Source organism: Drechmeria coniospora, chromosome 01, assembly GCF_001625195.1.
Source record: "Drechmeria coniospora strain ARSEF 6962 chromosome 01, whole genome shotgun sequence".
NCBI lineage: Eukaryota > Fungi > Ascomycota > Sordariomycetes > Hypocreales > Ophiocordycipitaceae > Drechmeria > Drechmeria coniospora.
In genome coordinates, this window is record NC_054389.1 from 10,930,855 (window position 1) to 10,953,800 (window position 22,946).

The 22,946-nt window shown below is 59.6% G+C and overlaps 6 protein-coding genes across 6 annotated transcripts; 3 read left to right on the forward strand and 3 right to left on the reverse strand.

The window, feature by feature from the left end:
* Positions 1-445: 445 nt before the first annotated feature.
* On the forward strand, positions 446-1,324 carry DCS_02907 (Cwf15/Cwc15 cell cycle control; the record flags this gene model as incomplete). Its single annotated transcript, XM_040800232.1, has 3 exons — positions 446-478; positions 535-990; positions 1,046-1,324. 3 exons carry the CDS (start codon positions 446-448, stop codon positions 1,322-1,324), a joined length of 768 nt encoding a protein of 255 aa, XP_040661115.1.
* Positions 1,325-1,646: 322 nt separating this feature from the next.
* Positions 1,647-3,559, reverse strand: DCS_02908 (uncharacterized protein; the record flags this gene model as incomplete). Its single annotated transcript, XM_040800233.1, has 3 exons — positions 1,647-2,870; positions 2,952-3,400; positions 3,451-3,559. The coding sequence occupies 3 exons, from the start codon at positions 3,557-3,559 to the stop codon at positions 1,647-1,649; spliced, it is 1,782 nt and encodes a 593-aa protein (XP_040661116.1).
* A 1,229-nt stretch (positions 3,560-4,788) lies between these two features.
* On the reverse strand, positions 4,789-7,043 carry DCS_02909 (cation efflux family protein; the record flags this gene model as incomplete). The annotated part of the gene is made up of 4 exons (XM_040800234.1): positions 4,789-5,411; positions 5,474-6,164; positions 6,223-6,822; positions 6,870-7,043. The coding sequence occupies 4 exons, from the start codon at positions 7,041-7,043 to the stop codon at positions 4,789-4,791; spliced, it is 2,088 nt and encodes a 695-aa protein (XP_040661117.1).
* Positions 7,044-8,292: 1,249 nt separating this feature from the next.
* On the forward strand, positions 8,293-9,486 carry DCS_02910 (silencing information regulator; the record flags this gene model as incomplete). The annotated part of the gene is made up of 1 exon (XM_040800235.1): positions 8,293-9,486. The coding sequence occupies one exon, from the start codon at positions 8,293-8,295 to the stop codon at positions 9,484-9,486; it is 1,194 nt and encodes a 397-aa protein (XP_040661118.1).
* A 60-nt stretch (positions 9,487-9,546) lies between these two features.
* On the reverse strand, positions 9,547-10,209 carry DCS_02911 (uncharacterized protein; the record flags this gene model as incomplete). Its single annotated transcript, XM_040800236.1, has 1 exon — positions 9,547-10,209. One exon carries the CDS (start codon positions 10,207-10,209, stop codon positions 9,547-9,549), a length of 663 nt encoding a protein of 220 aa, XP_040661119.1.
* Positions 10,210-10,693: 484 nt separating this feature from the next.
* Positions 10,694-17,095, forward strand: DCS_02912 (cell division-associated protein bimb; the record flags this gene model as incomplete). Its single annotated transcript, XM_040800237.1, has 1 exon — positions 10,694-17,095. The coding sequence occupies one exon, from the start codon at positions 10,694-10,696 to the stop codon at positions 17,093-17,095; it is 6,402 nt and encodes a 2,133-aa protein (XP_040661120.1).
* Positions 17,096-22,946: the final 5,851 nt, after the last annotated feature.

Below are 22,946 nucleotides of genomic sequence, written 5' to 3' on the forward strand. Positions count from 1 at the left end.
TGGCTCTCTTCCGGGAGAGCACTGCAAGTATTATTATTACTTAATTACTTAGAGTACTCCGTACTTTACTGGCACTTGAGTGAACTAAGTACATACTTACTTACAGTATTACCTAATACTGTACAGACTACAGCAGGTTCCACTGTATTAATAAGTGCACGCACAGTACTCTGTACAAGCAAGTACAAGCAAGTACAGTAAGTGTACAGTACAGTACGTACCGCTCTCTATACTGTACGTACACCTACAGGTACACCTTACTCCGACCCGGTAATTACCCCAGTATAGTGGTAAACACGTACCAAGTAGTACGCTGCAACTCTTAACTCGTCCGCCGCATTCAAGATCTCGACGCATCATCACATCACCCTTTGTCCATCCCACGACCTTCCGCCTCCTCCCCTCCTCGACCTCCCTCCTCCTCCCCTGCCACGCTGCCACCAAGATGACGACAGCCCATCGACCTACGTTTGACCCCGTCAGAATCTCCGCTTCCAATCCCTCCCCAGACCGGCAACACTAACCTTTCCATAGGCACGTGGCAAAGAGGCACTCCGAGGGCCGGCCTATCACCAGCGCCTCCTCCCCGCCCATACGCAGCTCAAGTTTCGCAAGGCCGGCCAGGGCGGCGACGCCGACGATGAACCCGAGCGCGACCTCGCCGCCGAGCTCCTCGCCGCCGAGGCTGCGTACTATGCCAAGAAGAATGGTGGTGTTCCCCCGCCCGTCGCCGACGACCAGGATGCCCATGCCGAGTCTGCCGCGGATGCGAAGCGGACGCTACCGCCTGGCGCGTACGGCGATGACGAAGAAGACCTATCGGCGAAGCGGCGGAGGATCCTGGAGGAGACGAGGGAGATGGATGCCGACGACAGCAGCGACGAGGAAGAGGACAGCGACGACGACAGCGACGACGACGACGACGACGCAGAGCTGCAGCGTGAACTGGAGCGCGTTCGCCGCGAGCGCGAGGAAAAGAGGAAGCGGGAGGTACGAAGACGCCAGCGGCCAAGCCGAAGGGCACGCACACGCTGACGGCTCGCAGGAGGAAGAACGGGCCAAGGAGGACGAGGAGGCACGCGAAAAGCACATCGCCTACGGCAACCCCCTCCTCAACAAGCAAGATTTCACCATGAAACGCCGCTGGGACGACGACGTCGTCTTCAAGAACCAGGCCCGCGGCACCGAAGACAGGGGCAAGAAGAAGGAATTCGTCAACGTCGGTTGCCTCCGCTTCCCTTGTCCCCCAAGCCATTCTCTCATCATGGCGCTGACCGTTGCCGGCAGGATCTTCTTCGCTCCGACTTTCACCGAAAATTCATGAACAAGTATGTCCGGTAGTCGATCGGTACGTACATGATGCTGCGACTAGGGGGATGGCACCCTGCCCTAACCTGCTGTCGGCGAGTATGCTGATTGTGCCGATGCAGTCTCACCATCGCGGCATGTCATCGGCATGTCATTTTTGCCGGCAGCACGAAAGTCGTTGTCTGGGAGGACGCACGCACGGCCCGGCTTGTACGATAGACAGATACCCTTCAAAACGCCGGCATCGTTCGTGAACCCCCCCCCCCCCCCCCCCGCGTCCACCCACGCCCACCTGCGCCCGCCTGCGCCCACCTGCGCCCACCCGCGCCCAATCCGTCTCACCCCTGCTTCTCCTCCGCCAGCAGGCGCTTCTCCATCTCCTCGAACGCGGGCAGGACGTTGCCATACTTTTGGTACGTGCCCTCGAGGAATCCCTCGCCGACCTTCTCGATGGATCCCTCCTCCTGCCAGCGCGCCGCCATCAGCTCGTCAAAGGATTCCCCGTCCTTGCGTTCGAGCGCCCAGAGCGCCTTGTAGGCACCGCCGAGGGCGCACGCGCTCTCGCCCACGTCGAGCTTGTACACGCCGTCGGCGCCGCCGAGGACGTCGCCGATGACGCGCGCAATCGCCGGGTTCACGGAGCCACCGCCGACGAGATAGATGCGTCGCGGCTGCGCGGGCAGGCCGTGGCGCGGCGGGCGAACGAGGTTTTGCGACCGCAGCCGCATGGAGAGGACCTGCGACTCGACGATGGCGCGCGCGTCCATGGCCTTGTCCCAGCCTCGAGCTTCTTCGAGACCGGTGCCGTCGGCGTGACAACGGAACCGCCACGTGCCCGGGCGGATGTTCGGAACCGTCTCGCGGAGATGGAAGTAGAGGCCGAGCTTGGCCTCGTCCCCCGCGTCGGCCATGCCGAGCGGCGGGGTGTCGAGGACGGCGTCGTTGAAGCTCTGCCAACCAGCGGCGCCCGCCTCGACCTCGCCGTCCGGTCCGGCCAGCTCGTCGCGCACCTTTTCACGCGCGAGCCCGCCGTTCTTGTAGCACAGCATGAACATGTAGTGGCCCCGCGTGGTCGGGTGGTTGAAGAAGTGGTACGCGCCGTCGGGTCGGTAGACGGGTGTGTTCATGAGAAAGGTCGTCGAGGTGCCGAGCGAGACGATGGCGTCGAGTGGTCGCAGAGGCAGCGCGAGCATCGTCGCCGGGTTGTCGCCCGTAAAGGGGAGCACCTTGCAGCCGGCACCGAAGCCGTACTTGGCGACGAAATAGGGCGACACGTTGCCGAGGCACGCGCCGCCGTCGAGGACGGGCTCGCCAAGCTTGCGCCGCAAGTCGTCGGCATCCTGCCGCGTGCCGCCGCCGGCGAGACGCAAGAGCTCCTCGCCGTACCGCTGGTGGGCCATGTCCCACAGGTTCATGCCGCAGACGTCGGCCACGTCGAGGGGCGCGACGGAGCCGAGGAGGACGGAGGCGAGCCAGGAGGAGATGAGCGAGATGCGCTCGGTGGCGTCGTAGACGTCGGGCCGGATGCGTTTGAGCCGCATGATTTGTTCGCCCGTGAACCTCTACCGCACGCCGTTGGCCTCGAGGTCCAGCGCACGGAGCGGCGGCGGCCGGGGGGGAGGGAGGGGGATCGAGCGACTCACATGGTGGGCACCGCTGCCCGTCGCCTCGGCCAGCTTGTCCCTGCCGCCCAGAGCGGCATCGAAGGCGTCGCACTCGCTCTGGGTGCTCTGGTCCTGCCAGTTGGGCGACGACGGCTGCGCGAGCGCGGCGCCGAGCTGATCGACGATGGACCTCGCGGGATCAAGCCCCTTCAGGAGGGCGGCCGCGTCGGCGTTCCAGTAGACGCTGCCGTGCTGCTGTCCGGAGCCGCTGACGGCGGCGATGCGATGCATGGGCACGGGCATGGCCTCGGCGAGGCGGGCGAGAACGAGGTCGATCGACTCCATCCACATTGCCACGGGGGCGTAGACCTCGCCGCTCGACGGCTGGACGTGGACGCCCTTGCGGATTCCATACTTGACGCCAAAGTCAGCGTCAAAGTCGACCTTGGCCTGGGCGACGACCTTGAGATCCGGCCCGACGACGATGACTGCCACGGCGGTGAGCGGGACGGATGGAGTGAGGGGGGCGGAGGCGGACCTTTGAGCTGCTGGGTCGAGAGATCGAAGCCGAGATAGAGGGGGGGGGCGGGATGTGAGCTCATGGCCGCGGCGTCGCAGGGGTCCAGCATACGATGCTCGTCTACCATGTACTTGTGCGTGCGTGCGTGCGTGTGCGCGTGTGAGACGGCATCTGACGATGGCTGCGTTTTCTGTCCCGTCGCCCAAGCTGGCAGACAAGGAGGTTACGTTTATGCTGCTGGCATGTCACTGTATGGGATGGTGGTGCTGGAGATGTTTTATACTGGAGGGAGGGGTACCGAATATGGAGTATTCAGCGGGCGATTAGCGTGTGCCGGCTCACTGAGCTTGTTCTTTACGCACATGCCGTAGCATGACGTCGGTACACTTACAGTTAGCAAGGAAGCCCTAACCTACAAGCTAATTCGTGCACCTTGCGGAACATGTATCCGTACACTTGCGTACAGCTACCCAGTACGTGATTTTGTGCCTACTCGTACAAGCGCTCCGTGCCTGTAGAAGTATGTCAGTGGTTGGCAATAGCCAGTGTCGGTGCCGTACGGAGCACTGCTGCACAGTACTAATAATTCATGCAGCTGTAACTACGGGGTGCCTGTGCCCTGTATTGAAGCCCCCCGTGTCGCATGTGTGCAACCCTGCCTAGTACCTAGTTAGGTGCTGAGTCCTTGTAATCCTGAACACTATTACTGCTATGTACTAAGGTACTACCTAGTAGGTAGGTACTAGGTACCTAGGCATTATTTATTACTGGACTTTCTTTGTACATGTACTGTAAGTGTTCTTCGTAGTTGCACAGCAATACCAAGTGCAAGTCCGGCAAGTACAAGTACAGTGCCATATGTACTGTATTGTACCACCATTAGAACTAAAAGGCCCCCAAAGGCCCCTAAAGGCTGAAACTGCGCTACAGGACGCCCAACGCCAATGAGCGCGCGACAGTTGGATCCCAGCGGGGGGGCTCGAGGGCCGGACAGCGGGGTGCCAGACGCTGGACAGGGGTTGGCCAGGGATGAAGCTTCTTGGGGCTCCCTCCGTCTGGCCGACGAGCTCCATCACCTTGATCCCTCCCTCTCACGCAGTCGGTTGCACTTGGGCTGTGACTGACCCTACCAGTGGTCTCTGTACAGTGGTCTCTGTACTCAGGCTGCATGCACATGTAGGTGTGGCAGGTCGTATTCATGTGCGCACGGTGCCTGAAGGGCCCCTGCATGATGCGATTCGTCGTCGCTGGCTACTGCTCCCATCCTGCAGCCGCCGCATGCGTTGCCGCATCGAGCTCGGCATCTTCACCTCGGCGGCCTCGAGCCTCGTGGCCGTAGGTGCTCGCAAATCAACATCACTTGCGCTTGCGCTCGTCGGGTTGGTCGGGCTCGTCCTCCTCGTCCTCCTCGCCGTTCTCGCGTCGCTCCGGGTCCGCCTCCCTCTGGACGGAACCGGGGATGAACTCGTCGAAACCCTTGCCGACGGGTGCATCCCGCGACACGAAGCGGATCCGGACGCGCCGCACGCCCAGGACCTTGCCGCCGACTTGGGTCCGGACCGCGTCCTCGAGGCCCTTGGTGCTCTCGACCTTCCAGGCGCCGGGCACGGCCACCTCGAGATCGATGAGATAGTTCTGCCCGGCCTTGATGCCGCTAATGTCGCGGAGCTCGGCCTCGTGACCGTGCTCAATGTTGGCGAGCGCCCTGTGCGCCTGCTTCCGGATGGCGCCCTTGATCTCGTCGTCGATGCTCTGGTCGGCGAGCTCGCAGAACGACGACACCGTGTTCGAGTAGCCGGCCTGGACGACCATGATGGAGATGAGCAGGCCGCCGACGGGGTCCAGCCAGGCGGCCTTCTGGAACACGTTGGCGCCGAGGATGGCGGCGAGCGTGACGAAGCCCGTGAGGCTGTCGACGCGGTGGTGGATGGCGTTGGAGGCCAGGACCGAGGACCTACGCTCGCGCGCAACCTTCATGGCTGCGAAGCTCCGTCAGCGCCACCGGCTTCGGCCGCGGCGGGCCGGGGGGGGTCGGACTTACTGGCGTGGTAGAGCCATTCCTTGATCAGGATCGTGCCGGCCGCGAGCCAGGCGGCGTGTATGCTCGGGATGCCGAGGCTCGCGGCGCTGTGCGAGTGCGAGTGGCCGTGGCCGTGGCCGCCGCCCATGTGCTCGAGGATGTGGGCCGTCTCCGGGCTGAAGTGGCCGAAGAGGCTGATGGCGCTCTCCCAGCCCATGTAGAAGCCGCCGAGGAGCAGCATGCCCGAGACGCCGAGCGAGCCCAAGCTCTCGACCTTGCCGAAGCCCATGGGGAACCGGTCCGTCGGCGGCTTGAGGCTCCAGGAAACCGTGGCGAGCGTGAGAATGTCCGAGGCGAGGTCGGCGATGCTGTGCCACGCGTCGGCCGTCATCGACTTGGAGTTGAAAGCCCAGCCGCCGATGAACTTGGCCACGGCCATGCCCAGGTTGGACAGCAGGCCGATTCGCGTTATCCGCACTCCCGAGTCGTTTTTGTTGGCCGAGATGAGGTAGGTGTTGTCGTGGTGATGGTGGTGGTGGTGGCCGTGGCCGTGACCGTGGCCGTGGTCGCCGTGGTCGCGCGACTGCTGCTGCGAGGAGCCCATGCTGACGGGCGGGGAGCGGAGGCGGCCGCGGACGGGTGCGAGGTGGAGGAGGACCGAGGGCGCCGTCGAGATGGAGGCGTCGAGGTGGTGATGGTCGTGACGGAACGGCTGGAGGTGAAAGGGCGAGCACGAAGAGGACGGACGGGTGCAAGGGGGCACGACCGACGTGGACGCGAAGCGCTGCGTTGGCGGCCGCTGAGGCGGAGGCGGCGGCGATGGGCTTCTCGGTCTGCCGTGCGCGGCGTGCGGCGGCGGTGATGGTCTGGATCGGCCGAGGACGGTGTGGTGCTGGCGTTGGAGACGGGGACGGAGACGGTCCTGGCAAGGGTGTTGGTGTTGAAGTTGTCGCTGCCGCAGGTACTCGTAAGGTGTCCTCATCAGGGGGAGCGGCCGCCCAGGGGCGCCTGAACCTGAGCGATAATCGCCTCCCCCTCCGCCCATGCCAGCCGCCACCACCACCACCACCACCACGCCAGCGTCCCCTCCCCCTCGCCCCCCCCTTTCCCGGATGACGGCGGCCGATGGTGCTTTTGCTTCTGCTGCCGCCGCTCGTCCTCGCAGGCACCGCCGTGCTGCTGCTGCCACCGTCGTCGTCGTCGTCACGCCGGACACGCACCTCACGGCGAGGCCCGTGGAGCGCCGAGCCCGGGGAGACATGGATGGATGGCTGTGTACCGACCGACGCACCCATGCACGCCGCATGTGCGTCGCGTGCAGGTATGCGGTGTGGATGGACGGATGGAGGAACGACCGGCAAGATCACCACCTACCTGGGGTCGACTCTGGCGATGGGCCGTCGCCGTCGAGACGCACTGCCGCCGAGGTGGCCTGCCCTGTCGAGGCGGCAGCGGTGGCCGGCGCTGCAGCCGGTGCAGGTGGTGCTGCTGCCGAGGGAGCAAAGTCGGCCGCCCGGCCGAGGAGGCGGGAGGAAAGGTGTCCGCGGGAGGAGGGGGGGTCCGAGCCGAATGCTTCGACTTTGGCGGGCATCATGTCGCGATGCAGGATGAAGATGCAAGTAGGTCGACTGCTGGATGCGAGCGTGAACCGAGAACCAGTAATGCAGTACGTCCCGAGTCAGCTCAGTGCGTCCTCCCCGTTGCGGCGAACCCTTGGCTGGCTGCCTCTGCCCGCCGCAACGAATACAGGCATCAAGTTACTGGTACCTCAGCGCCGAGGCACACAGATGCTAGCAGCTCCGGTTCCTGGCCATCCGCCGCCATTACAGCGGAGCGGCCGCTGTTGACAACCTGCAAGGGCCCCGTGCTCTCCGCCACAGCGCCAGCGCCTTGAATGACAAGTACCAGCCAGTCCTGACGCACCATCGGAGAGTTCTACTGTACTTACTTGCTTACGTACATGTACATGCAAGTACATCAAGTCCCGACTACTCCGTAGTGTCCGAGGTATTGAAGTACTGTACTCTGTACTTCCTGGTATTGATTGACACCACGGTGCTATTCTGACAGAAACCTCACCGCCAGTCGAGACAAACAGTACGGAGTACCTGGGACCAGTTTGATGTACATGTAGTTGTAAGTATGTGTACGGACTACGAGGTATTTTGAGTACATCTTCGTACTGTAAGTACTGTACGGAGTACTGTAGTTGTACTTACTTACAGTAGGTCCCTCAACGCCCCAGCTCCGAGTCCGAACCCGGACGGTGGGTCCTGTCACTCATGCACGATTCAAAGTACTGTATCTCACTGCTCCAACTATTAAGTACTACAGTCACTTGACAAAAGTGACGATTCAGTTTTGGTAGTGCTGCTCCTACAAATTAAATCGACATTTTTGCCACCCCGCGTACAGTACCTACTTACTACTAAGTACTGTAGACCTACTTACGTAATTACTCTGAACGGGGTACTTACTCCGTACTTACAGTACAAACCCGCTAGGTACAAAGTACAGTAGGTTCCATTTGGTGCTGGAGCGACGTAACCACTTCAGTAATCGTACAGTACTCGTACAGTACGTACGGCACCCAGCTGCGGTGCGAGCGAGCATCGATTCAAACACCTGCTAGTAATGCTGGTGGTCGCTGGTACAGTACGTGTTAATAATTCGCTACGCTCAACTTCGCCAGCTCGGCTGCCGACTGCCCGAGTGGCCACCCCGCAATCGGCTGCCTCTCCTCGTCATCAATCAAACACAGTCTCCTCCATCATCTCCAATCCACCCTGCCCGCTTGCCTGCCCCCTCTCGGGCATGGCGGATGCCGTGTTCCCTCTGCCATGCGTAAGCCGCTGATTCGCATCCCCTACACGGACATCCTCGCGCCGCCCGTCCTCGTCCCGCCCTCCGCCGCCACCCTGCCTGGGGCCCTGGCTGCCCTCCGCCGCTTCCTCGTCTCGCCGCCGCCGAGTCACCTCCCGTCGTCGACCGTCGTCCTCACCGGTGCCGGCCTGTCGGTCGCCTCCGGTCTCGCCGACTACAGAGGCCCCAACGGCACGTATCGCGTCAACAAGACGTACCGACCAATCTATCACCACGAGTTCCTCGGCAAGCACGAGGCGCGAAGGCGGTATTGGGCGAGAAGCTTTCTCGGCTGGTCCAGTCTCCACAAGGCCTCGCCCAACGCCGGTCACTATGCCATCCGAGACTTGGGCGAGCTGGGCTTGATTCGCCATGTCATTACGCAAAACGTCGATTCCTTCCACCGCCAGGCGCACCCTCGCCTACCCTCCCTCGAACTGCATGGCTACCTGAGATGCAACATCTGCACCACCTGCCGTGGTGAATTTTCGCGAGACGAGTTCCAGCACGAGCTGTCCCGCCTCAACCCTCGCTGGGCTGACCTGCTGAGTGAGGCGTTGGCGTCCCGTGTCCTGGACACGGAGGACCCGGCACGGCCGAGGTTGAGTGGCCTCAAGCACAACCCCGACGGCGACGTCGACCTGCCCGATGCCCCTTACACAACCTTTCGTTACCCCGCGTGCCCTCGATGTGTAGCTCGGCCACCGGTGATGCCCGATGGTCAACGGCACATCGTCGAGACCGATGCTGAAGGAGCTTGGCAGCCGTCGAGTACGGCGGGCATTCTCAAACCTGCCGTCGTCATGTTTGGCGAGAACATCGCCAGCCGTGTCAAGGTCGCGGCAGAATCCGCCATCGACGGCGCCGGTCGCCTCCTCGTCCTTGGCACATCGTTGGCCACCTACTCGGCCTGGAGCTTGGCGAAGCGAGCGAAAGATCGCGGAATGCCCATTGCCATCATCAACATGGGCGGCGTCAGAGGTGAGGATCAGCTCTTGACCGGTTTGGATCCGCACCAAGCCGGCGAGCGAGGAGTGCGGGTCGAGTTTCCGACCGATCAGCTGTTGCCCGCTCTGGTCTCTGCGCTGCGCGAGGACGAGGTGGCGTCGGCTGGCCATTCTTCCGCTGCCGGAGTTTCGCGAGAGCATCTCTTCAAGGATATGCTCTCATAATGGCGCACCCAAGTGCATATTTGTAACGCAGCCGCGTGGGAACCAAGCAAAGAGACCATGTCAGAAGAAATTGCCGAGGTTGGCCGAATTGGCCCGAGTTGGCTGAGGCTCCGACCCGCCATTGTCCTCGATTTTCTGCCGTCCCGTCGTCTTCTTCTTTTCCTGAGCCTCCTGCTGCGCAGCTTTCGCCTGCTTCCGGGGCTTCCTGACGGTCTCGTCTTGCTCTATGGCTTTGAGCACTGGAGCAAGGTCAGCGTTCGACCTGCCGCTTCGTTCGAGTGCGAACCCACCTTCTTCCCAGTCCGCCTCTCTCTGAGGGTCACCGGTGCCCAGTATCTTTTCGACATCCACTTCCTCGCCATTCTTGATCTTCTCCACCACTTCTCGCAGCAGACCAATCCTGACAGCCGACTGCCGAGCGTACTGCTCCGCCTGTTTACGCAGAGCAATCATCTGAATCGACATGGACCCGATAAAGAGGAACATGACGATAAAGTACGTTGCGGGATTCCATTCCTTAGACTTTGCCCTGAACGCTCCTCGCTCTTGTTTGCGCAGCGGCTTGGGGATCAGGGACTTCCAGAAGCCCGATTGGACGACGGTTGTGGGTGTGGGTGCAACGGTCGAGTATCGCAGGCTGACTCGGGAGGTCGATAAATATTTGGGTCCGAACCTGGTGCCCCAGAAGCTGCGGCTGCGGACTGCCAACTGGTGCAGCGACATTTTTCGATCGTCTTGTTCGCCGCCGTTTTGAAGAGGAAAATTGCATGCCGGATGGAGGTGACGTTTCCAACCCGATTCTAGAAGGCATAGGCCCTCGGACCAATGAAATCAGCCAACACCAGCGAAACTAAGAACACCAGCGAGACCCAGAGACCAATGAGCCGCTGGCGCCGCTCGCCGCTCCAGTTGCCCAGACAACGCCCGATATTTACCCCCACCGTCAGACTGTGCCAGGAGACCCCCCCCCCCCCCCCTGCTCTGCCAATCTGCCACACATCCGTCACGGCGAACAGCTGCAGTTATTTTGGTGGAGGCTGCATTCTGCATTCTGCATCCGCATCGCAAGCTTCCCGTTGGTTCATTTCTTTTAGAACACGTTTTGCTTCCTTACTTGGACGATGATTTCCGGCCATCGAATCGACATGGTTTAGCCGTCTGAACTCACACATTGCAATCTCTCACTCTTACCTTATCCGACATCGACATGGCTTCATTACAAGCAAAGACGGAAGCCGTCAAAGCGGACGTTGCATCGACGGCGAGCTGCACGCCAGCAACCGTCGTTTCGCTCAAGGAGCTGCTCCTCCCAGAGACGGAGCCGTCCGCCCCTGGGTCCAAGAACACGGCACGAGCTCCCAAGACGACGACAACGAAAGCCAAGAGCGCTGCCGCGGCCAAGAAACAAGGTCTCCAGGACGTGCTGGGATCGAGAGAGAGGACGATACTGGCAACTCATGTCATCAACGCAACACTCAAGGCCCTTGCAGAGACCGCCAAATCATCTCCATCGGGTCCTTCGACAACGCGCCAGAAAGGCGAAAACCTGCAGCGATCGACCAGCAACAGATCGTTGAGGCGTTCCGTCTCTGCGCCCCTGTCACCTCTCAAGCCGCGGGCTCTCAATCGAACCGTATCTTCCCCGATTTCGACGACAAAGGACACCAAGGCTGGCCCGTCATCTCCGTCAACGGGATGCCTCGCCGTCGTCGAATGTGCGCGCGCCGCATTCGCATGCCTACGATCGCTCAAGCCTACACAAGAGGGACAGACAGACTTTCAGCTCGAGAATGGCATGTCGGCTTTGGTCGGCAAGCTCCTCACCCTCGGCATGCACGAGCAAGCGTTGAAGGAGTTACGAATATTGAAGTGCAGGCTGGACGATGCATATTCGACCGCGGCGACGACGAATACCAAGTCAGCGTCAGCAGGAACCGCCTCCGCAGCTGCTAGCATCGCAGATCTACTCCGGTTCAACGCGGGCGCATGCGGCTCCAAGAGTAGCCTACCAACCATCACGACTTGCCAACTGCAGGTGCTCAAACTCGTCGCCGCGACAAAGAAACCGTCGCATATCGAAGCAGTCTTGCCAGCGCTACTCGAAACGAACCCATCTTCTCCCGTCAATCTACTTTTCAAGCTGGGCGAGGGAGGCGGCAAGGAGGCTTCAAAGGCTGCCCGTCAATTGGTCGCGCTCTCGCAGATATTGCTCTCCATGGCACCAAGTGTCTCGAGCTCGGAGGACGCCGTCGCCATGGAGTCCAAACTTAGCCCCAGCCCCGTCACCGCTTTCGAAATCCAGGCCCTTTCCTTCAGGACGCAAGTGAAATGGTGGACGCTCGCCGGCCACGAGGGAAATGTCGACGACGAACTCTTGTCGCCCTTTACTCGCTGCGTCCGGGCTCTCATCCGTCGTCAAGGAACGGCGGAGACGACGGCTTACCGAATAACAGCTGCCGCATTCGAGGCAATCATGCAGAGTATTCGCTCTCAGAATCGTCAACCGACTACGTCGAGCACATCCCCTCTGGCGTCCATGTATCAAATCCTTGGAACTACGGCGCACGCGGCCCGGGAGTACGATGACGCCCATCAGTGGCTCCAGCGTCTTCGGGGTTGCATGCGCTCACAGTCCGAGTCCGTCGTTCGCGTCTGCTCTGTGTCGGCTCGACTACTTGCCGCTGCTCTGAAGAGGGCCGAAATTGGTTCGGATGCCGCCCTGCTCGTTCGAGAGGTCACCGACGGTTTAGACGGGAGTCTCAGCGGCACCGTGACGGAGCTTAACGACCTTCTTGAGAGTCTCTCTGCCGCCCGTCGCTCCGTCGTTGGGTTGCTGACCAACGCCAACATGCTGGACCCCAACGCTACGACAGACTCTTCTACACCCGCGGAACTTGTATCCCTCCTGAAATCCTTTTTGCTCCGGTATCCTCGCTTCGTCCGCCGCTGGCTCGGCACGCCGCCGGATAAGGACGCCAACGCGAAGCATGTCCTTCAGTTCGACCAACGAAGGCAGACGGTTCTACAGTCCATCAGCCAGGTTCTTGACGCGTCCATGATGGTCATCAAGTGCGATATCCAGTCGGGTTCGATCGACTGGCAACTCATGGACGAAGTCCTGCAGCACTGTGCATCTCTCCTCGACGGCATCGCCGACCCAGCCATGTCGGCGGCCATGGCAGAGAAGCTAGGCATCTATCACGTCAAGATATCCAGTCTCTACTTTTCCCGATTCCTAGAACTGCGCAAATTACCGGACCGATCGAAGGAGACAAGCAAGCAGCTGCTTCAGGCTCTTAGCCGGTCCATCGATGCCGTCAAGGACCGAACGGCGGCTGAGAGGGAAAGGGCACAGCTCTCGACCAAGCTGGAACTTTTCGCCGACATGTGCCAGGGAGCGAGCAGGACCGAGGACGCCGTCAAGACACTGCGATCCATTTGCATGAACATGGCGGAAGACGGCGTCCTGTCGGCCGTGTCGGCCGCTTTGGTTTCGCAACCTCCCGCTCTTGCGTGGACTGCCACGGAAAAAGCGTCGTCTCTTTCCCGAACCCTACGCTCAATCGCAAAACTCGACAGATCGTGGAACGACTGGACTTTCTTTCTCCCCGAGCCAGAGCGCGCCGCCGTTCTCGAGCACTTGATGCACCTCAGCTCCAACACCTCCATCTCCTTCCAACCACCCCGAATTCGTGACTCTAGCCTGGCAGCCCTGCTGCGGATTTATACTCTGGACAAGTATCCGATCCGCCGTCTTCGTGTTTTGCTCTACCTTTTCTATCAGAATATGGGAGACCAAGACGAGATGGATGCGCTCTCGCCCCTTCTCGAACTGGCTCTGCAGCAGCTGCAGAGAAAAGACAAGGGCGAGGACGGCTCGCTGTCGCACTACATCCCCCATCTGCAGGCATACCATGGACTTCTCTCGGCCCTTGCCGACAGCGACACGCCCGTGCCCCTATCGGCGATGAAAAATTCCGTCGCCGCTTGGACGAGCATGACTGATTCCTGCGAGACAAAAGAAAACCTGTACGCGGTCATCGACGATCCAGAAAGCCTGCTTGAACACCTCGAGTCCCTGAATCATCTCGCCGAGCTTCGAGGTGAGCATCAACTGCAGATATCCATCTCACAGCTCTCCATCAGGTTGGCCACGACGATTGCGGGCCGTGCAGGCTCGACTCACGACAGCCTAGTCCTCCACCACAGCCATCTCGCGACCCAGTATGTCAACATAGGCAAGTACGTTCAAGCGCAGAATGCGCTCGAACAGACGAAGGCGCTTGTGGAAAGAAACGAGGGCATCTCGCGCGGAGTGGTGGCAGGATTTCAGCTGTCGCAGGCCGAGTACCTGACGGGCGTCGGGAGCTTTGACGAAGCGTACGTGCTGCACTCTCTTCTACTTGCGATGCGACTAACGGGTGGCAGTATGAAATGCGTCACAAAAGCAAACGAACTTTGCGGCGGCTCCTACTCGTCCTGGGCCCGGTCCAAGTCGCATGCGACGGCGATGCTGTCGATGGCCTCCTTTCTACGGTCGAGCATTTCTCTCCAGCGGGGAGATATCCAAGATGCACTCACCGCCATCAAGTATGCCGTACGGTTGCTCTCTCACGACTGGTCGAGACTCGAAGCGGCCTTGGCGGATGTGAATCCCAAGGGCGAGACAACGATGGCAGAAACGAGTCTTTCCAGCATTCACCTGAAAGGGGACGAGGCGACGCGAGGAAGCGGGCCGCGATTCTGGAGCCTTGCGTCACCCCTGATTCGCAGCCTCATGCACATCTCGTCCGTCTACGCCCACATAGGCATGTTCCAGGAAACGATCTACTACGCCGAGGCGGCAGGGAAGATTGCCGACAGCACCCAGTCCTCCCTCTACAAGGTCCAAGTGTCGGCTTGGACCGGCTCCATCCTCGCCAAGGCCGGTAGGATGCAGAAGGCGCTTGGTATGCTTGACGAAGCCAAGGAGCACATGCCTCCGGATGCCTGCGCGTCTCGCGTTCGACTCGCACGCCAGTTGAGCGAGTTTTACTGGGACATTGGCGACGAGGCACAGGCGCGTGAATATCTAACGATCGCCGAGGACACGGTTCGACTGCTGAGCGACGGCGACGACTCTGCGAACGCGACGGCAGCGGTCGGTGAGAGCAACAATACGGCAACCAGAGGCATCAAAACCCAGGGCAGGGAGGTTTCCAGGGCCACTCGCGGCGCCACGACGAGGACGGCAAAACCCAAGGCCAATCCTACTTCCACTGCGGTCCGGACCGTGAGGCGAGGAGGCCCAGCGGCCAAGTCGAAATCAGCACCAGCGCTGGAGGTTTCAAAGGTACCCATGGACTTGCATCAGTCATCGCTGCTCGCGGCCGTCATTCTTTCTCGATCCCTTGGGTTCATACATCAGCGGGATTGGGCCTCGGCACTCTCTACGCTCGAGAAAGCCAAGGAGCTGCCGAAGCTCCTCGGCACGCTCTCGCACGAGCAGGTCATGACGGCGACCTCGCTCATCGGGCAGAGCATGGAGCAGATGATCTCAGACCCCGTCTTCTCCGTCATGCAAGACTCGACGATATCATTCCCCGCCGTTTGTGTCGGCACGGATAAGCGAGCGTCGGAGAGAGGCACGACAACGGGCGCCTCGCCTCCGAGAAAGACGCGGGCGGTGATCGCGGACCGGAAGAAATCCAACTCCAAAGAACGCGGCGGCCCAGCGTTTGCGGACGCGTTGAGACAGGCGCAGCAGCTGCTGATGGAGGCGCACGGCTCTGCTCTGTCGAGCTCCGACAGCAGCACCGTCCATCGCATCTCCGGCCTGCTGCAAAGCACCATTATTCTCCTTTCGGCCGCCTCGGCCGGCAAAGTGAGACCGGCAATGTCCTCGGGCCTTGGCACGGTGGCGGTTGACCTTGGTCGGAATATTACCTGGGCTCGGGAGCAGAACACGCTGAGAGCGGCGGACAACAATTTCATGTCGGCAAGCATGCCGACGTCGCAGACAAAGTCGGTTCGAAAATGTAGCCTCGAGTCGTCGTCGACGGACCTCGCAAGGTTCCAGAAAAAGTACGTCGACATGATTCCGGAAAGCTGGAGCGTCATCTCCCTCTCGCTCAGCGACAACCACCACGACTTGTGCATCACGAAGCTGCAGGCCGGCCACAGCCCCTTCATCCTGCGTCTGCCATTGGAAAGGGCAAACTCGAGAGACGCGGACTCGGAGGTGTTCAATTTCGAGCACGGGCGCGAGGAGCTGCTGGACATCATCAAGCTCGCGAACGAGTCGAGCCATTCGGCCCGCGATTTCTCGGCCAGGGGCGAGAGGAGCGCTTGGTGGGCCGAGCGAGAGGCTCTCGACCTGCGGCTCAAGGACCTCCTTGAGACGATCGAGTGCACCTGGCTGGGAGGTTTCAAGGGTATCTTCTCCCAGCATCAGCGGCGCTGCGATCTCTTGGCGCGGTTCCAAAAGAGCTTCCAGCAGATCCTCGACGGCGGCCTGCCGTCGCGAAACAGGATCCGAACGAAGAAGGGGACAAAGGCGGCGGCGGTGACTCTCGACCCCCGTGTTCTCGACTTGTTCATCGGGCTCGGTGATCCGACGGATTCGGACTGCAGCCACTTCGACGAAGCGCTGAACGACCTGCTCTACTTCGTCGTCGACATACTTCAGTTTCACGGCGAGAGGAACGCGTACGACGAGATCGACTTTGACGCCATGGTCGTGGAGACGTACGACGCGCTCCGCGGGTACTATGACGCGGCGAAGACGGGGGAGCGGGAGCGCGGAGCGCACACGGTGCTCGTCTTGGACAAGGGACTCCACGCGTTCCCGTGGGAGTCGCTCCCTTGCATGGACGATCTTGCCGTGTCGAGGGTGCCGTCGCTCGCGTGCCTGCGTCAGCTCATCGACGAAGCCAAGATGCCAAGCATGGCGGAGGTTGGCGGGCATCAGCCGCCGCACGGCCACTACGTGTCCGCTCGGGCGGGCACCTACATGCTGAACCCTTCGTCGGACCTCAAAAACACGCAGGCCTTCTTTCAGCCGACGTTCAAGACGCTCACGAGCTGGAACGGCATCGTCAACCGGGCGCCGGACGAGGCCGACTTTGAACGCGCGCTCTCGACGTCGGACGTGCTGCTGTACTTTGGGCACGGAAGCGGCGCGCAGTACATACGCGGCAAGACGATCCGAAAGCTCGACAAGTGCCGACCGGCGACGTTCCTGATGGGCTGCAGCTCGGCGGCGCTGACGGAGGCGGGCGAGTTCGAGTGCTATGGCCCGGTGTGGAACTACATGATGGCAGGCTGCCCGGCGGTGGTGGGCACGCTGTGGGACGTGACCGATCGGGACATTGACAGGTTCGCGGGGCGGACGTTTGAGGAATGGGGACTGTTCGCTCGAGACTCGTTCGGCGAGGAGAAGAAGATGAAGGGAAAGAGCAAAGGGGTGGCGAAGGGGACTGGGAGGACGAAGGCCAAGGCATCCAAGGGCCCAGCATCACTTGCAGAGGCGGTGACGAGAGCGAGGGCGGCGTGCAAGTTCCGGTACCTGAACGCGGCGGCCGTCGTCTTGTACGGTATTCCGGTGTACATCAAGGACGAGGACGGGTGAGACATGGATCCGCCATGGTGGTCTTTCTTTTCTTTGTTTGCTGTTGTTTGTTTTCCCATCGGCGTGGGCAGTGGCGGCGCTTTGGATAGAACGGGCGTGCGCGCCCCGAGGGTCTTTCTTTTATTACGGCGACGAAGTGCGTGTTTCCATAGCGCTGGCGTTTGGCGGACACCACCCAGGCTTGGGTTGCCGTCGTATCAAGGAACCATCGCACTCGAAGCTTCACAAACGTCGTCTCCGTGTCTGTCGTCGGTTTCAGCTGCTTGACCCAAGATTGAAACGGCAAGACGATCATGATGATGATTGTCGATATTGTCGGAATATTCCCAGAGGCCAAACGCACATCTCGTGGCTCTACCTGCCCACTGTTTCGTAGATGCCTGTACTCGAGGATACGAAATCGGTGCGTAGGGGCAACAGATGATGCCAGCGTCGAGTCCGACGGGGAGCTGTTCCGTCGGGAGGTCGCGTCTCATTGTTCCCTCATTTTCCCATTCCTCTGGGCCGCGACGACTGGGTTGCCGAAGCTGGGTGGTAAGGGGTATCAAAATCAAGGCGGCAAGCCACTGGAGGGGTGGCTGCGGCAGTCAGTGGTCAGGCCAGCTCGAGGGTGCGACGACGAAGGCCAACAGGCCTCGACAACATTCCTGGGCGGCAGTCGACGTGCAAGGAAACATGGTCAGCAGTGTAGTGGGAGTGCAGCCATATTACCGCCTGTGCAGGACAGGTGTGCTCCGGATGTGCATTGATTGCGTTAGTACGTTCTGCATATTGCACTTGCATGATACAATGCAGTACGGCAGTTTCAAGGATGCATTTCGTGTTGCAGGTACTCCGTACGTACTCCGTGCGTGATACACATGTCATGACTCTAGAGACGCAAGTGCTTGCAATGTGCTGCGCTGGCCTTCAGCGCCGTCTCATTCCTTGCCATTGCATGTACAAGAACGGGGATTTGCTTGATCCAAGGCGAGTGGTCGGTAGGTAGCTTGGAGATGATGCTCAACTGCTGGTGACTGGAATCGAATTTCCATCAGAGCTGAAAGGGCAGCCCATGGCGAGGCAATTTCCCACTGGCAAGTCTCCCCCCGACAGGACGAGGGAGGAGGGAAGGAGTTTGGAAGTTTGATGGAATCAATCGAACCCGACCAGTGTCTGCTTTTTCATTTTTCAAGCTTATTTCTCGTCCGTCGACATGTGGATGCGAGAACCGGTCGATGCGGAGAAGGGGGTGCGACGATGAATTCGGCCAGCAGTCGGCCGAATTTAAACAAGCGTCCGCCTGCAACTGGGAAAAGAGGCGAGTCAATCGAGGTGCACTACTGGATGGATGCTGGATGATGGACGATGGACGATGAACGATGGATGATGGACGATGGATGATGGACGATGGATGATGGACGATGGATGATGGACGATGGATGATGGACGATGGATGATGGACGATAGATGATGGACGATGGATGATGGACGATGGATGATGGACGATGGATGATGGTTTGATGGACGTCGGGGTTTGCAAAGGCCAAACATGACGAGAAAATAGATTCGCAAACCAAACCTCGTTGGTATTGGTGAAACGGTGTGGAGGAAGCGGAGGAAGCGGAGGAAGCAGAGGAAGCAGAGGAAGCAAGGGAACTTGGATGGAATGCGTGTCTCTCCGTGCCAGGAAAGGCGCAGAGCACAGTACATGTAGGTACAGCTGGCGTAATACAGTACTTGTCATCGGATGTGCAGCACAGAGTACGGAGTGCACAGTACACCTGCTTACTACTAGATACCTAGCAGGTTCTTTCACCTAGGTGCCTGGGTACGAAGGTATTACATGTATCCTATCCGTACATGGACGACAGAAGTACAGCCTATGTGGTAGTAGGTAGTAGTATCGGCACTTTCGTCGGTAGGTTGGATAGGTACTAACTAGGTAGAGGCAAGTAGTCGACGGGAGCTGGGTGTCAGCACCTGGATGACATACGTCAATGTCGACTGATTGATAGTGCTCTCGCACAGCAACGGGCTACCTACTAGGTACTGGGCTTCCACGAGCTGCGGAGACGGATAACGGCAGGTCGCACGATGGTCAGGACGATGTCGCAAGTTTGACACATCTTAATCACCGACAACCGTGCACAATCGTTGGGGGTGTGGTCCAAGATGCTACAGGTACTTCATTGCAGCAAGTACGGAGGACCAGTGCATGCACATGCCCGTCGGGCCCCTGTCGGTCGGTTCGCGTCGTAGTTGCAGCGGTGACTTTGCGAGACAAAGCGCTGCAAGCTACGAAGACTTGCCGTGCCTGTCCAGGTAATACTTCGTACATTGCATGCGTGTACGAGTGCAGTACGGGCGCATGCTTGTACAGCACCTGCGCATCCACTCGACACCTAGAGGCGTCCCAACGATTCTTGACTATGCTGCGGTGCGTCGGGTCCTGGCGAAGGTACGGTGAAGGGTCCGGTGAATGTGTATATGCTGCATCCCTGGCATCGAAAGGAAGACGTGGCCAACGGTCTGCTATTCATGCGGTGGCAGTCTCCATCCACCATGTTTCCTTGTATCAGGGCAGCAGCGCACGTGTGAGTACTTGCAAGGAGTAAGCGCAGCAATACGGACTAGGTACCTACCTAGGCAGGCAGTAGGTGAATTGTGCGGAGTAGAACTCCGCCATAACAGGTACCGTACATGGCATGTTCAGTTGCGCTAATACCGATGCGGTGCAAACGTAAAGGAGCTCCTTTCGAGACAAGACCGCGTTGCCGCGTTCTCCATGACGTCACCTCCCAACATCGTATCGATCGGCACGCAGGTCGGCCCCTGCCAAGCAAGTTGCGGGCCCGCTGAGAGAAGGGTGTGGTATGGGAGCGGTTCTGCCCGCTCTGGGCCCGCAACCCAACCCATTTCAGTCGGCCTAGTAATATTATTACTGCACCTAAAGTAAGTGCTCCGTACCAGGTGCGTTCTTGTAGTAGCGTACTTGCAGCCGCAAAGTACGGTACACGGTACACGTACATGCAGCAGATACTTATTACTAGCACCTCAGTGCACTAGTCAGAGGGCCGTATCCCACCAGGTCCACTGCCAATTGGTGTCGGAGTACGCAGTAGCACGACGACAGCTGCCGTTCCAAAGCCGCATCCCGTCGTTTCTATATTTACATTTACGTCAGTGCCTGCCTTTCCAACTAGCATGCACATCTATGCATCTGCTGTACATGCACCTTCTCCTGCGTCACTCCCCTGGCCCAAGCCGTGGGCGACGGTGCGAACGCGGCTCCCGAGCACGACACGCCGCCTCACCGCGTCGATTCATACGGCTGGTACGCTGCTGGTGTCTTTTGACGCTCAAGCCACTGGCTTCGCAAGAGGAAGACGGTGCCACGACAGGCTGGGCCGCGGCATGAGGAGCGAGGAAATCGCCGTCGCTATGGTAGGCATGCACAGCGGAGGTAATCCAGTCTTGCCCCTGGGTGATGCTCGCACTGTATTGCTACCAGTGCTTGTACATGTGCATGTACACCCCCATGTGCATGTAGTTGTACGGAGTACTGTACATGCACCGTACATGTGCTTGAAAATAAGGAGGGAGAGAAGGGGGTCCGTTGGGGCGCGGCGGATGACCAGCTTCAGTGTACCGTAGAGGTGCGATGGAATGATGTGTCATGAAACATACCAAATACATGCAAGCATTGGTTCGCATGCTCGTACGGAGTGCAGCAAGCCCTGTTTGCCATTTTGCCGCGCAAGCTCAACCGCGTACAACTACTCGCACCCGGCACGTCTCCTTTCGTCTTCATCCTCTGCTCGAGTCGAAGCGATGCGCCGAAAGACACTTGCGAGCAGGGCAGTTCTGATAGCCTAGCAAGCTTGTCCGGCACTTGGACGGGTGCGTCCCTCCATCGGCTCGTGTAATCGTCAATGTGACCTTTCCGCAAGAGGAAAAAAGAAACTGAGACTTGAAAGGTTTTGATGCCCATGTTTCAGGACAGGAACCAGCCTTGCCCTGCTCGTACATGCCGCCGCGATGAGACGCACGAGAAGCCGCAAGCCAAGCTGCAAGCCAAACGGTACGCCTCAAGGCGGCGGCCAGGCTCTCGAGCTCTCGCCGCCGCCATGCCATGTCACGCCATGCCCTGCCGTGTCGTCGTCTTGCCCATATTACTCGCTTGTCGAGAGAATGCGGACGCAACGATGCCGGTGGTGGAGTGGCGATTGGTGGGAAAGGAACGGACCAGGTACACAGTTCGAGGTGTGATGTCTGCGATGCACGGTGTCCACTGCCAGAGGTCGGGACCTACTTGCAGGTACAACTACTTGGTACTCCGTACTTCCAGCAAGTATTACTCCGTACCATTCTCATTAGTACCTACTTGTTCCCGGCACTAGGTAACAGGATTGCGGCATGAAGCAGGTGTGCATGCTACTAAGGTACGACTGCGGATGAACGGTTAGGACCTGGTACATCGGTGAAGGGGTGTGCCGCGTACGTAGGCGCCTACTGTAGTAATTAATACGCAGTAATTACCTACCTAGTAGTATGGAGTACGGAGTACGGAAAAGTACTTTTATCGAAATCGTCATCTACCCAGCTTCTTGCACCATGTACCGCGCATGTACTCTGTACAGTCATTACGGGGTAATTACACCACGAGCAGGATCGGCTGCGAAACAGGACACACGACCAGTCCTCTCATGCCAACGAGCGAAACGACGACACCTGCCGCCCACCCCAACGGGCGCCAACGGCGGTCTACCCGGCCCTTGGCCGTCTTGGGCGAAGCGACCACCAAACTCCATCAGAGGTACTCCGTAATGGTGGACGAATGCAACTCCATCAACCTCACATTCGCTCTCGCTCTGTCCCTGCTCTTGCTCAGCATACCCCATAGCCTGCGCCCGCCATCAACCTATCCGTTGCGGGCGCGATCCGACCAGGGGGCGCCACACATGCTGCACTTGTGCCCGCCTGTACAATACACCTCCATAGCTGTACATGTACACATGCAGGTGCTTACCGGTAGCAAGTACAGCTGTGGTGAGGGATGCACGCACTCCGCTTCCACCTTGCCGTCGGTGCACATGTACCTGTGCAGCGCGTCCCGACCAAGAACGGCTAGGCCACCGTCTTCGCATGTGCAGCTGACAGCTGGTTTGCAAGTATTATCACTCCGTACTTGCACTCCCTGTCGAACTCTGTTTCGCAGGCGCATGCCATCGTGTATCCGTACCGTGGTACGCATTCGTGGCGAGCAAAGGGCAGCATCCCGGGTACCAACTACTTGTCCATGCTACTACCTAGGTAGCCACGGAGGTTGGTATCGCCTTAGTAAGTACTACTCAACCGTACACCTAGTGCCTCGGGAAAGGGAAGAACGGGCCTACGTCGGTACAACTCAACCCATTTCTTCGTCCTCGTGCTGTATGTGCGCATTCTGGCATCTTCCACGTAGATCTAGAGCTTCTAGAACCCCTCCGAGGATGCTTCGTCCGGTGCAAGCCTACAGCACGCCGCACTCGCCGTCGCACTCGCCGTCGCACTCGCCGTCGCACTCGCCGTCGCACTCGCCGTCGCACTCGCCGTCCCACTTGCACATGCTACGCTTCCCTCTCTATGAGTGCATGTACACCGGCAGATAGACGGAACTCGTCATGACAAAAACAAGGTAGAGAATTAGACAGGGGTTCACCGTGCGAGCAACAAACACCCCTCCCCTCCCCCACCTATCCCTACTCCCAGAGACAGGTTACGGTGCATGTACCGTTACCTGCTCATGCAAGCTTGTGCCATGTAATTACCGTCTACGAGCTGCATGTGGTGGGTGGTTGGTACCTGAGCCAGGGTGGTTAGTACCAAG